A 15,221-nucleotide genomic window follows, 5' to 3' on the forward strand; every position below is an offset into this window, starting at 1 on the left:
GGCGCTCCCAGATGTCAACTCCAACATTTGTAAAAGGAGCTTTGTCAGGCAAGTCTGTCATCTTCTGCTCACCAAGCTTTCTTCTGTTATGTCTATAAACAACAGTCAGATATGACTTTCCTGGCAGCAGAGTTTGCGTTAGTGATCCAGTACTTTTGATGTAACCTGGACAGCTTGGGATTTCTTCCTGCATGTCCCAGTTGATGATGAATATGGCTCAAAATGAGCTTTGACACATGCAGGTCTTTGGATAAAATGACAGTTTTTTGGGATTCAGCTGCCAATGCTGCTCTACTCAATCGACCACCAATTCGCAGGATTTGCACATATGGTTGACCCATTTCAGACAGCCAGCTTCTTACTTTTTTCAGTGAAATCATAGAACATTGTCATCGTTTCTTCGTGGTACTAATTTTGCCTTTGCAACTTCATCTCGTGGTAAAGGTAAGTTCACAAAAGAGTCAGAGGAAACGTTTCTCTCGTGCCTGTCCCTTTAAGAAGCAGGCGGAGTGTCGTGGGTCCTGTCGGACGGGGGTGCCTGATAAGCGCCTGACAGACTCGACCCCAACCCCCAATCTGAACCGACGTATTAGAGATTCAAGAGATTCACAACTGTTACTCGGGCTATTGTTTAAATGTGTCTCCGTGTTATCATTGCTAGAAAAAGTGTTTCATATTAAAGAAGTCCCGTGTAAAGACAGAAACCTATGCTTTGTGAGAATGGGGGACACTTGAAGGAACCTGGCAACACACACTGTCATTTTACCGGCGCGGGAAAAATCGTAAACAACACACACAGCAGAAGAAAGCCTTTTAATGGAGTCGTCTACTACGCTCGTTACCACCACCTCTACACATGGACGGTTGCGCCTGTTTGAGTGGCTTTAACCACACCGCTGAGTAAAGAAGAAGATACAGTAACTCACGGTTACTAAAAACGAAATGTCGCTGCTAAACTTTGAAAAAACGCAAGAAATAATGTCGCGTTTATAACGCTCGCGAGCTATCGTGTTGCTGTAACGGTAGCTTTCGCCTGACACATGCTAAACTCTAATTATGTAAGTGAATCAATTACAGTTCAAATTAAAGTGACTTAAACCGGACAGGTAAGACGTCACCATGGATCGATACAACGAGGTGAAACTTGAGCTGAAAAGCTGGGAGCAGGGATTTGTTAAAGACCACCAGAGGAAACCGAACAAGGTAATTTGACCTCTAAACGTCAGCCGAGAGTCAGCAGGCAGCAACATGATGTCAACCCCATAGATATAGAGTGTAATTATATGGTAATATATATATGTGTGTGTATGCATGTTATGCATGTTCGTTATCTGTTGGTCCACAGGACATATGCCACTTACTGCTACAGACAGTGTCGTTGTTGTTTGTTTTCCCTTCCCCCCCCCCCCATAATATTTGACTATTAAAATGCTCTTCCGTTTCTAGGAGGACATTGACCAAGCTCAAGAGGAGACCAGAAGTGAGGATCCAATAACTTGCAACACCAATACACAGCAGTGTCTCTAGTCCATATCTAGCATAGGCAATCTGTTTAGAGACATATGCATAATTCATGGTGTGTCTCATTTCCAGAGCTGTATAAAGAATACCGCAGTTTGAAACAAGCCAAAGAAAACAGCAGCAGTGATGCAGCCGGCGGGCATGCTGAACGGGCCATATCTACAGCTGGGGTCCATGCAGTCCAGAAGGTAGGTTGGGACAAACATAGACAAGTAAGACAATTAGTTTTGTATGTCTGTGACTATCTGCGTGTTGTTGATCTACGTAGGAGGCGGACTGTTGGGGTGCCCATCTGAACCGCAGTGCACTGCCTACATCTTCTCCCAGGCTGACACCCGAGGAAAGAGACGGTCTGAAGGCTTCTGCCCAGTACTATGGCATGAAGCTTAAAAGCAACCTAGCGACACTCAGTAAGGTGAGGCACACTTTGACTATACCACATTATGGTAAGAAATATGTTTCCCCCCCCCATTATTCTAGGATAAAGCAAGAGACCTGTCGCAGTAAAAGTTTTTTTTTTTTTTCATTTTGATGTTCCAGGAGAGACCTCTCTCACTGAAGAAATGTGGCCGGGTGCCTCTAAACTCCTTGAAAGCTGGACAGTCAAACAGCCCTGTTGCTGCCACTGCCAAGATCACTTCCTCTGACCCCAAAACCAGCCCTTTCACACCGAGGTAATGAAATACAAGAAGGTATTGTGATGTTAGCCGCAGATCATCTGTGGATTTTTTGCTGATAGATATGTAACTACAGTTTATTAAAATATTATATACCAAAGTCCAAGGTGACATTAACAAATATCTTGTTTTGTTGGTCCAAAAGTAAAAATAAAATATATATGTACTCAAATGAGAGAAAAGTTCAAACATCTTTACATTGGAGAACTGACATCAGAGAATTTGTGGTTTTTGCTTCATGAATGACTGAAAGGTTTAATCAATTATTAAGATAGTTTTTTTTTTTCAGTTGATTAATTAATTGAATAGTTGTTTCAGCTCGGGTTGTAATATTATTTTCAATACAGTACACTGACACAGATTTTTCAACCATGAGCTAAAACTGAAATACTCTTTTGGTTGTGATTTGCTGTATAATGCTGTTGTAATATCTTAAACAGCCACATTGATGAAACAATTGCAACCGTTTCACAAGTTAAAAATGAAGTTCTTAATGACTTGAGCAGCCCAGCTATGTACCCCATATTTGATTACATTTCATGCTCTCTATTAACACTACCAGTAGTTGTGCTGCTGCCATTTCAAGTTTCCAAAACTGATAGCCAATAATACTTTAGTTTGAATAGAAAGAAGACCAGCAATAGACCTCAAATGTTGTTCCTTTCTTTACAGAAGGTTTAACACTGGCTCGGGGTCCCTGGTTTCAAAGACACCCCAGAAAGAGGAGCCTGAAGAACCATTGGAACCATTTGAGCCTCTCAGAGATTCTTGTGAAGAACCTGCAAGTGCTGCCAGTAGTTGTCAGAGTACTAGTAATATTAGTATTAAGAGTAGTACTAGTAAAGTTATCAGTTCACAAAATCAAAATGTCTCTCGTCCAGCTCCCTCTCCAGCCAGACCTTCTGCCTTGTTGTTGCCGCCGTTATCTTCTCCACGCAGTGTAGGAAGGTCAACAGGATCCAATGAAACGGCAAGAACTTCAGGAGACAAAAAAGAAAATGTAGAAACTTTAGGAACGCCACTTAAGGGTGCTGGTGAGCCAGGGGTTGGGACTATGATTAGCTTGAGAGGAAGCCCTCAGGTTCTTGGAGGTTTCAGAGGAGGAAGTGGAGTCAGGAGCGTTGGAGGAAATTTCTCTCCTGCCAGCAGACTGAGTTTTGTGGACAGGAAGTGGCTAGAGAGGTGTCAGGTGTTTGGCGAGATGGGGGCTGAGGAGCCTGGAGCAGGCAACCAGGAGATAGAGCTAGAGGGAGGAGGTGAGGGAGAAAGGGGAAGAGAAACTGAAGGAAAAATACAAATAGATGAAAGAGTGGGAAAAGAAGAAACGGATGCAGAGGGAGAAAGAAGAGAGGCAATAGACTTGGGAAGAGACGAAGGGTTTAAGAGCACAAGTGACAAAACAGTCGGTGGACAGAAATCTTCTCGACAACACGCTGAGAAAAATGGAGGAGGAGGGGAAGACGAGTCAAAAAGTAAGGGAGGGGAGGAGATGGAAAGAGGATTGACGCCACCTTTAACGGCAGAAGACGACAATAAAACTAGTCGTAGATCCAAAGATGCAAAGAAGAGAGGGAGGAAAAGGCAGAGAGAGGGAGAGAGCGTGGAGGGAGAGAAGTCAGAGGAGGGAGGAGAGAAGAAGAGGCGTAAGAATGGCAAAAAGAAAAAAGAGGAGAGCTCGGATGTAAACCCCAGCCCAGTTCAAGTAGGAGGGAAGAAAAAGAGAGCCAAGAAAAAGGGAGACGAAGACGAAGAAGCAGAAGAAAAGAAAGAAACTGTGGAACCCAAAAAGGTTAGTTAGTCATTTTGTATTCATCTCCACATCCTGGGCATGCGGTGCAATTTAGTTAAATTCAATATTATTCCTCTCAAGGTTCCTCAGGAGAACTTGTTAGGAGAAATAGAGGAGGATTTTGCAGCCAGGAGAATGCACCGCACCCAGCCGGTCAGAGCCAGGTGAGACCAAACACGTCCTGATGCAACGCTTTTCTATTTGTATTCTGTGTACAAACAATTCTTTATTTGTACAGCGGCAATAAAGGCTTAGAGGGGAACTTTGTGAAGATTAATCTGAAGAAGAAATCTCATGTCAAAGGATACGCCGTCAGAGGTGCGGGTCTACGGAAACAGGTACGGTTTGTGTTTGTGGCACTGATGTGTCGAGGATGAATCCCGGATGTTTAGAAAAAGTCATCAAATCAAAACATTCAAGGTAAAAACTGAACTTCCTGACTGCTCACTCAGTGAGTAATGTTTTCAAGTGTGAAACTAAATCATAAAACACACTTGTTTTGTTGTGCAATTCATTGACAAATCTCCCAAATCTGCTTTGTTTAATTCTAATTGAAAATGAGACTAAATATGAAAGATCTGTTTACAATATCCTTCTGAATAATAAATGAATTTGTGTGCTTTTGTCGAGAAAATCTAAATGACCAGTTTCACTTGACTTATCAGACTCCTCGTGTCTCCAGAGTCACAGAAGTGTGTTGTCATAAATTGTCTGTGTGCTTTTCAGATGTACATGCAGAAGTTCCAGCTGAAAGGCGAACGCTTTGGTGGAGGTGGAGGATTTTTTGGCAGAGGAAGGAGGGGTGGATTCAGAGGGGGGTTCAATCGACAAGGTGACACCTGCTACAAATGTGGAGGGACCGGACACTGGGCCTTCGACTGCAAGGGACCAGGTGATACAAAATTGAATTGTTTAATGATTCGTTTGACAACAACAACGACAACAACAACAACAACTAGCCATACTCAAATCAGCTTCAGTGAGACATCAAGTCCCCTGAAATATATTTGTTTCTTACGGAAGCTTCATTCATCGCCTCAATTAATATTATTTTTTTGTGGTGTCTGACAATTATCAACTTAACCATACTGATGACATCATCAGACCACTAATGCACCAGCTGACCAGCTGTAGTATGAGCTGATCACGTCATGCTGCTGATGATAGATTCAACTGTTTTAGAAGAGACTGTAAACATCAGCTATGAAGTGTTGGTGGTGATGACCAGATCTGTTCTGCAGCCCCTCCACCTCCTCTTCCCGAGGACCAGCCTGCTGAGGAGGAGCCATTTGACCTGCCCACTCTGGAAGAGGTTGCCAGGGCAACAGGCACACTGCAACCTCAGCCACTGGGTACGCCTGTTGAACTTACCGCCATTAAGCATGCAACAGTCAGTTCAAAATAATAGAACATATAATAATGTAGGTTTTCAGGTTTGTCTTGTTTGTTAGATAAATCATATTATATGTTATTATTATTCTATAACGATAGATATATGTGTCCAACAATATTGAATGCAAATCAACCACACACCATTAACACAAACACATGTGTAGGTTTACATCCACATTGAGCAATAAAAGGAACTTGTTGGTAACTTTGGCTGGTTAAGACCGAAAGGATTGAAACAATATGTCAACACAATAATAATAATAATAATAATACCTCGCACATGGAGGATTCACTTTTACAAGCATAAGTCAGACATGCATTCATCAATAAAAAATAACACATTAGTGTCGTGTAAATACAAGTTATTTTTCTTTAGATGTAACTTTTATTAAGTCTTGCACTTTAGCTCCTGTAATCAGTACAACTTTGCAAATCAGCTCACGATGTCTGGGAGAACAAAATAAGCAATTATTAGTTGCAGTACCCCAGGTGTTTTTGAGTATGTGTGTTTAAATTCAGATGTGTTTATGTGTTCCAGGGCCGTCTCCCAGTATCACAGAGGAGCAGCAGCTCCAAGAGAAGGAGGGGGACAGTAACCATAAAGACGAGGTGTTGCTGAATGTGATTCGTCCCGACTACGAGCGTCCCGCTCCGCCACCACCAATGGAGCCACTTTATCCTCTTGGAGATGATGGAAAAGTCCAGAGTAAACACTTGTTGCTTATAATAGAGAACCGGATGAAAATTAGACAAACTGTACATTTGCTCAAAAGTTGATGTATTCATTGTGGGAATGTGTGTATGTTTAGAAATGCCTGCTGAGGTTCACGCCGCTCTGAGAGACATCGGCTATCAGTCATTTAGACCAGGACAAGAGGAAGCCATCATGAGGATCCTGTCGGGTATGCACAGTACGCACATACACAGACACACATCCGTACTATCTGTAATCTCTGTGTTCAAGTTTGTCTCTCTCACTTCCTCCAGGTCAGTCTACCCTCGTAGTGTTGTCAACAGGGATGGGGAAATCGTTGTGCTATCAGCTCCCGGCCTACCTGTACGCTAAGAGATCCAAAAGCATCACCTTGGTCATTTCACCTCTAGTCTCCCTAATGGATGACCAGGTAGTCACCTTCTCACTCACACACACAAAATGACATGCAGTTAATCAAAACTGAAGGTGTTCTCTCTAATTTAGTGTGTGTGTGTGTGTGTGTGTGTGTGTGTGCGTGTAGCTGACTGGCTTGCCAGATAATCTGAAGGCAGCCTGTATCCACTCCAACATGACGATGAAACAGAGAGAAGCTGCGATAGAGAAGGTAACAGACAGAGACGGTACATTGGTAAACTCAAATGTCCTCAACAAAAACTCCAACATCTTCCCGCGTGTCTCAAAGAGTGAAAAAAATATATACACAATGTCAAATCTTGAGACAAAAGCCATCGAACACGTTTTAAAACATTTCTCCCATTCATTTGCCTATAGATTTGATGTAAAAAGGGTTCCTAAAAATAGTTTCTCTTTTTTCTGTAAACTACACAGAGTCGTACAGTAATGCAGTTTAAGAGTTAAATCTTAAACTAGCATGTGTTATTATTATGTATTAGTATTATTATGTACTTTCTTTGTTTCTCCAGGTGAAGTCAGGCCAGGTGTGTGTGCTGCTCCTCTCTCCAGAGGCTCTGGTTGGTGGAGGCCGTTCAGGTTCAGGGTGTCTGCCCTCGGCTCAGGAGCTCCCCCCGGTGGCCTTCGCCTGTATAGACGAAGCTCATTGTGTCTCAGAGTGGTCTCACAACTTCAGACCCTGCTACCTGAGACTCTGTAAGGTGGGCTAATGGTGGCACTTAGCTTTAGTTTAATTTGAGAATTAGAAGAGAATGCACAGATTTATATTTTTACAAATGTTTAACGTGATGATTGACAACAAACCATCAATGATTAAGGTACAGATACTATAGTACCCAAGTTAAGCGCATTTTAATCTGCCACACTTCCAGTATGTGAGCATGTCATACTCTTTCACAGAGTATTTAGTGTAAAGAGAGTTGAGAGTACAGGATTGAAATGTACATAAATCTCACCGCAAATATTGGGCGGCTTTCCAAGGTTGGACACTAGTTCTCTCTCAAATCAGATGTGAAAGTCTGAAACCAAATGTCACAAAAACGATATGATGTATGCGTGCTTGTAGGTACTGAGGGAGCGGTTGGGAGTGCAGTGCTTGCTGGGACTCACAGCCACGGCCACGCTGTCCACTGCTCTGGACATCGCACGACATCTGGACATCACCGATGAAGACGGCATCGCAGTCCGATCTGCAGCAGTGCCTCCCAACCTGCATCTGTCCGTGTCCATGGACAGAGACAAAGATCAGGTGTGATGAGTAGCACGCGTTTCTGTGTCCCAGAGCAACACAAGGCAAATTAAATTATAGTGGGTCGACCTCTGTAAATGTGGTCGACCCACTATGTGTCCATCTAGAAGCAATCGCAACTTTCTCAGTGTTGCTCTCTGTCTCTCTTCGTAGGCTTTAGTGTCCTTGTTGAAGGGCGATCGTTTTGGTTGCCTGGACTCCATCATCGTCTACTGCACCAGAAGGGAGGAGACAACTCGCATGGCGGCGCTGCTCAGGACCTGCCTGCACGGAGTGCTGGTGAAAGAAAACAAACACACCAGCAGTCAGGCGCAGCACAACCCTGTAGGACAGAGAAAGAAAGAGCTCGGTAAAGGCAGAAACATTCAGATTCTTTATTGGAATAAAAAGCATTTCCTCCATTGGATATTTGTCACTTCTCCCACTTTGACTCAATGTCTCTGCCCACTGTTTTCTTACTACCCTGTGTTTCTACATTTAGCGAGGAAGAAGATACGTAAACCGCTGAAATGGCAGGCGGAGTCGTACCACGCCGGCTTGTCTGCGTCAGAGCGCCGTCGTGTCCAGAACAACTTCATGTGCGGGGAGCTCCGAATCGTGGTGGCCACTGTGGCGTTTGGGATGGGCCTCGATAAATCGGACGTCCGCGGGATCATCCACTATAACATGCCTAAGGTAGGTGGAGGTTTGATTCATCTCAAGCAAAAGCAAACTAATCTGCTGACATTTTTGAGAAAACTTCAAAGATAGATGAAAAATGTAAGAAATTACTTTTGACCACAGGGTCCATTTCGCCGTTGCTCTGGACTTTTTGTTCATATCACATGATCTCTATCAGCAGATGGAGTTTGCCCAATTATCATGCTCTGGTAGGTTTTATAGCCATTAAAAATGAAAATGGATACAAAAGGTAATTTGTCGAATAGATTCCATTTGATCCTAAACCCAGATCTTCCAACCAAAGCCTTAGATACTTAATACACTTAATTGCACTGTTGCTGTCGCGTTGATTGTTGTTTGTCATGTCTAATGTTGCACCTTCCGCCAAAAAAAATTCCTCGTTTGTGTAAACATTCCTGGCAATAAATGGATTCTGATTCTGATTCTGATTCTGATTAACGTTGTGCTAAAACTAGCTCAGTCTTTGTCTCCATCAGTGTTCCTGATTTAGATAAAACCGCTTTGTCTTTCAGAGCTTTGAGAGCTACGTTCAGGAGATTGGGAGGGCAGGGAGAGACGGAGATCCAGGACACTGTCACCTCTTCCTGGACCCTGAGGTGAGAACGCAAATTAAATTTGTTATTTTGTAGTTTCAGTAATGTGAAGCATGCATCGTAAAACTTTATGTTTAACAGTAAATACAAATTATTATTTTGTTGTGAACATTTTTTGATTTTATTTCCATACGTATTAATTAATAATAATTATATTATGTCAGCTGTAGTTCACAAAGGTTTTTATCTTTGTTCTTTGCCACGCATACTTTCTATCTTCCCCCTGTTGATAATTTGTCACAGTAGAAAATGATACAAATGTATTTACATATAATTCAACTACATTTTAATACTCTCTTTGGTGGTCTTCTTTTTACCGTTACCTACAGTCCACAGTATATTTTGGGTATAAATTATTTGTGTGCGTGTGTCTGTAGGGTGGGGACCTCCATGAGCTCCGCCGTCATATCTATGCGGACACGGTGGACTACTACACAGTAAAGAAGCTGGTCCAGAAAGTTTTCCCTTCATGCAAATGTATACAGATACACCAGAAACAACAGGAACTTGTAATGGTAACTCCGTGTGTGTTGTGTGTGTGTGTGTGTGTGTGGTTTAATTACTGCTCAATAAGTAGCTATGACACCATGGTCGTAAAGCAAGAAAACTAAACTGTCTCTGTGTGTAAAGGACATCGCAGATTCAGAGCTGATGGAAATGATGGACGCGTGTGAGCAGGAGAGCAGCCTGAACCCTCACACTGAGCAGCACATAGTACGGACGGACACACCAGGACCGTCGCCTGCACAGGTCATTAAAAAAAGATTTCTATTCTTTCTTCTTCACTCTTTCAACCCATAGTAGACCATTCAAATGTAGTTATTTGTAAAAGAAAACAGAATATTGGACCAAACGATGAATGATGTGACCTTGTTTTCACTGCAAGGATCCGTCGCATAGCGACGCAGCGGGACAGCCCCTCCAAGATGGTAGAGATGAAGGAGAGGAAAAGGAGGAGAAGAAAGAAGAGCAGACAGCAGAACATGAAGCGGACGGTTCGACAAAGCACAGCGACGTGGAGGCAAAAGCAGCTGGTGATTGGCGAAGGGACCAGGAAGAGGAAAGCAGCGATTGGCCCAGAGAGCGGGTGTGTCTCACACACGAGAGAGCGATTCCCATCCAAGAAACTGTGGAGGCTTTGGACATCACAGAGGAAGGCAAGTGGAAACGCACGCAGGAGCGTGTATGAATAGCTCAAAACAAAAATAGTTTTGTTGATAGGCAGATTCATTCGATGCATTCAGATATAAAATGCGGTGGCTTCGACGCTCCAAATGCCCTAAATCCAGTAAAACAGAAACGAGAAACACTGGAGAAAGTTAACAAGAATTAACTGTTGAAAAATTCCCTTTCTATCTTTCTTTCTTTCTTCCTTTGCGTGTTTGTGTATTGTAGGAGTGGAAACGCTGCTCTGCTATCTGGAGCTGCATGCCCAGCGCTTTGTCGAACTTCTCCACCCGACACTGTCTGTGTGTAAAGTCAGCTGCTACGGAGGACCAAGACAGCTCCAGAAAATCACTAAAATGTATGTCAAGTCAAGAAAAAGATACGTAGTCTGCAGCATGTGTGCATGAATATGTGCTTTATATGCGTTTCTATAATAAATGTTGAACAACGTTCAAATGACATGTTCAATCTGTTCCACAGCTGCCCTCCGATTGCTGTGGTGTTGGCCAGAAGGCGGATGGCGGGCGAGCGGGTGGAGACCTTTGATGAACTGGAGTTTGATGTTGTCGAGGTTGCGGACACTATGGGATGGCAGCTTCCTCTGGTGAAGAGAGGAGTCAAGCAGCTGCAGTGGAGTAGTGGTATGCGTATGCACTAATTAAACATCTTAAAACATGCGTCGCTCTTTTACTCTCTTTTTAATCCGTCACCAACACATCTTTGTGTTAAATGTGGGTTTGGGTTTTTCAGGGTTCTTTCAGGGTCTTTGTGATTCTTTTGTTCTTATTCAACAGAATTCAAAAACCTCAAGCAAATATCCTCACAGACACAAACTCATAACACGGCTAGAAAACAAAAGTCCTAGTTTGAATAAAAGCGTGTCCCAATGTAGTTCATCGTACTGGTGTAGTTGAACCGGTCTTAATCTAACCTCCTTTCCCGTGTGTTCTGTTACTATAGAAACTGACAAATTGACGAACTGAGACACTCAACAGTGAATCCTAAATGTAAATGTTTGTGTTCCAGTTGGCGGACGTAGCGGCGTCCACGTTGAACTGTCCTCCTTATCTTTCTACTTCCGTTCCTATGGCGACCTCAGCGATGAGGAGATGGACAAAGTTTGTCGGTTTCTCCATAATCGAGTGCAGAACCAAGAGAGAACGCAGCTCTACCAGCTGACCGCCTGCTTCAAGGCCTTCAAAAGGTACACAACTTCAGTGAAATGTATCATTAAATACTACTTTCTTTTCTTTTTAGACAGCCGAAAGAGAAATTGATGAATTGAAAACCTTCCAGGGCTTTGTTAATGTCAATTTGGGCTGTTTCTGTCTGTCCGCATGCTTGTTTGTCTACATCACCGTGTGTCTGTGTGTAACTTTGTGTGTGCGTTGTGTTGCAGTGTCGCCTTCCAGAGCGCATCGTCCTGTCTCGAAGATCTGGATGAGAGTCGCAGTCTCCAGCTGAAAGAGCTTCTCGCTGAGTACTTCGACAAGAGGCGCGACCGAGGCCTCACGCTCGCACCGGTGGACATCGAGGAGCCTGACAAGTACAAGGTCAGACGCGCCGAGTGGTTGTTCACAGCTGCATTTCTGTCTGAATGTTCTGGATGTTGTAGTTTACTTGTGTGTTTGCGTGTCTTTCAGTTGTTAGACTGGGAGAATCAGATCAGAGCGGACATCAGAAGCTTTCTCTCCAACCGAAGCGATGAGAAGTTTTCTGGAAGAGCTGTTGCTAGAATCCTGCACGGCATAGGTGAGAGCACACAAAGCTCACAGTATATGTACATGAAGGTGACCACAGGTTTAACTTCCCCTCACAGGTAACGGCAGAGGGCATCGTTTTGATTGGCTCAAAGAGCGTAGAAACCACAACGCTTTGTTCCGATAACAATTCTGCGTCTCAAAACCAAAGCTAGTCAGTGAAAATGACCACAATAGACTCTTGACCTCTAGAGGGTGTTAGAGGATCATCAAACGCACTGTGAGCCCAACAGCGTTAAAGGATGGGCTCAGATAGCAGGATATTAACAAACATCCTTTTTACTTTTTAAATGCACCATCATTATTGTTCTCTTTCACACAGGCAGATTCTTTCTTCATTTCTAATTTGATCTCACACACACACACACACACACGCACACACAATGTGGTCTTCCCACGAGTACGATTATCTTACACAGGTGTGCTTACACCTTCACAAACCTTTATCTCAGCTGTCCAGCAAACCTGTAGCTTGTCCAGCTTTGTTGTCATTACTCTCCTCGTGCTCTCCATTGCAAGTTAAATGTATATTTATGTCATTGAATTAATTTATTAGAATGTCAATAAACCGACAGAGAGTGCATCCAGTTACCAGCTGTGGATCGACGTGTGCTTCATTTAGGCTGACAAACCATCTCCGTTTCAGCCAGTCCTTGTTATCCGGCTCAAACCTACGGCAGGGACAGACGCTACTGGAGGAAGTACATCCAGTTTGACTTCAACCAGCTCATCAAACTGGCCACTCAGGAGATCATACGCTTCAAGTGAGCGACCAAGTGCACATCCACGTGTCTGCACACGACTCCTTTTGGCCTCAATCACTCCTCATATCACTTTGAGTCAATCATGTTGAATTATGTAATCTGTGCTGTTTTCTACAATGTTAAGTGTTTATACATGTAAATACAAAAATATACTTTTTGTTGTTGTTTTGAAGACTAATTAAATAAACGTGTTCTATTTTTCTAGATTGGTCTTGCGTGGACATTTATTTAAATCCTTCAGGAATATCTCATAAGAATAATACTGCTTTGTGTCGCATAGATGAAAAGCTCTTATCTTGTTTTATTGGATTTTATTAGTACATGAACTCAATCCCCGGAGAAATTAAAATCATTGACCCAGAAATGATCTCATACGAGGAAGTAAAATCACTTTCTCTTTTTATTGTACCGTTCCACTGTAAATTACATTTACATGTAATGTGTAACATGCTGACGCGTTTATCCAAAGCAACTTCCTTACAATCATGTTGCATTCTTACACCGTAGACACAGCTACAGGGAGCAATTCAGGGTTAAGTGTCTTGCTCAAGGACACATCGACTAGGGCTGGGATTGAACCCCCTGATTGAAAGACGGACCTGCTAACCACTGACCCACAGTCGCCCACTGTAGCAATGTCGGTTGACTCAAGAAACTTAAGACACAAGTTACAAATGCATATATTGACTGGGATATAGCTCTTGTTGAACCTTTTCAGTTACTTTCTGAAGTTGGAGTGTGAGATTTAAACCTCGGTTTCTCTGATCTTTGTTCAATATTTACTCAACTTCAGCAGACATGTGAGTTATAAACATTTAGAAAACAGGGTTCAATCGTGTGTTGAAACTGGGAAGTGGAATAAGAAAGGGAATGATTTTTACTTTGGTTAAATTAAGCACCATTATGCACTGGCAGATATCATGTCTGTACAGTAAATATGATGTTTTTGGCCATTTTTCTTCTTCTATAAAGCCGAGGAGTAAACCGTCTCCTGGCTCGAGAATGTGTGTGTTTCCCATAATATGATTCTGGAGACCAGGACCAGTGTGAACCCCTGAAGGGAAGAGAAATGTCAAACACACAGCCTGTTCAAAATAATTTAGTCATGCAAATTGCTCCTGTTAAAAGCTAAAACATGCTCTTTAGAAAGAGGCAGTGTGTCGCCGGGTTTTAACAGTGGACTCTGGCTTTCACATATCTGCTGTGACTCTGACAGCATGTCATAAAATGTGGAGAAATCTGCCTATTGAGCATATGTATGTACACATACCGGGAGTCTTTGGCTAACTGTTTCAAACTCTGTCAGCAAACTGAGCCGTAGAGATGAAAACAAACTTTCATGGTCATTTTCCCATCATATAATAATATACTGTATCACTGTGGTACATACGGGAAACGTCAGCCCTTTTCTGGGAAAGGTCAGTGGCAGTGATGTTTAATAATGCATAATCAACAGAGTCAACTCATCAGAAAACAAAACGCACAAAAGAGTCTTGCTGGAAGAAGCGCGATGGCGTCCCCTCTGGCGCTCTTTGAGAGCCCTCAGTCTGACCAACGTTTTCTGGTTATGCTCGAAAGCTTGGCGGCCGATATACAGTTCAACGTTTAGAAAAAAGAAAGCATTTATGGTCCGAACTTTTCAATAATAGCAGATTTGTCATTCTCACCCACAATGAAGGTTTTGACACCTTCTCTGCGGACGCCACAGTAAAATGAATCAGTCATCCTGGCGCTCTACAACTGAGCCTGAGTGTGGACCAGGACTGTGCTGGGTTTGTGTGTTGTATCCCAGTGGTTTGACGACCTCTTTTCAGCCTCCTTAAGCCTGCAGCTCCGGGAGGCCGAACTTTGAGCGGACACATAGAACCAAAGCACTGAATTGGTTCATTCTCTGGGGATCATGAATGTCTGTCCACAATTTCATCTCACTCTGTTCTCCAGTTGAGATATTTCAGTCTGGGCTGAAGTGGTGGACAGACTGACTGACTGCTGCCATCCACCACTAGCATGGCTTCTGTAGTTGGCAGGATACAGTGATGTAAGACTTTAACTCATTATATTGCTCCTTCCCTTCATGCTGTTACTCAGCTGATGGTTCAAACACTCGCAGTAACTGTAACCCTGATGTCTTCTCCCCATCAGCTCCCCTTAACAGCCATTCACTGAAATACTCACTTTTTGATGCTGCTCTCTGTGTCACTGACAGCATAAACATCTTTATGAAGTTGTAAAACTACCAATTCAGCCAAAAGATGTATTATGCCGTACGATTTATGGTAAGCTCAAAGGTCCAGTTTGAGAGGTAAGTATTTTATTGGGAGAGTAAGTTACATGACTCGTGGGGGGCTCGTAAAAAATTAAAAAAAACTCTGAAAACGTACCGTCGAAGTCAAGAATTATGGATCGCTTGTGTTGGAGAGCTGACTGCAGGGAAATCCGTTTCTCTCTGTCAGCATTCTGCAATTGGCCTTTTTATGGCACGTGCTTAAAGGATTAGTACGC

The 15,221-nt window shown here is 43.0% G+C and overlaps 1 protein-coding gene across 1 annotated transcript; it reads left to right on the forward strand.

Moving 5' to 3' along the window:
- The first annotated feature begins 575 nt into the window (after positions 1–575).
- recql4 (RecQ helicase-like 4) lies at positions 576–12,923 on the forward strand. The gene is made up of 28 exons (XM_034545452.1): positions 576–1,203; positions 1,447–1,480; positions 1,594–1,709; positions 1,790–1,936; positions 2,062–2,195; positions 2,871–3,987; positions 4,069–4,151; positions 4,226–4,325; positions 4,714–4,879; positions 5,229–5,339; positions 5,918–6,085; positions 6,189–6,281; positions 6,367–6,503; positions 6,615–6,698; positions 7,018–7,206; positions 7,572–7,754; positions 7,908–8,103; positions 8,236–8,429; positions 8,948–9,031; positions 9,406–9,543; positions 9,659–9,778; positions 9,915–10,185; positions 10,424–10,553; positions 10,676–10,836; positions 11,222–11,399; positions 11,595–11,748; positions 11,839–11,947; positions 12,602–12,923. Exons 1-28 carry the CDS (start codon positions 1,120–1,122, stop codon positions 12,721–12,723), a joined length of 4,803 nt encoding a protein of 1,600 aa, XP_034401343.1. The 5' UTR covers positions 576–1,119; the 3' UTR covers positions 12,724–12,923.
- Positions 12,924–15,221: the final 2,298 nt, after the last annotated feature.

Source organism: Cyclopterus lumpus, chromosome 11, assembly GCF_009769545.1.
Source record: "Cyclopterus lumpus isolate fCycLum1 chromosome 11, fCycLum1.pri, whole genome shotgun sequence".
Classification (NCBI taxonomy): domain Eukaryota; kingdom Metazoa; phylum Chordata; class Actinopteri; order Perciformes; family Cyclopteridae; genus Cyclopterus; species Cyclopterus lumpus.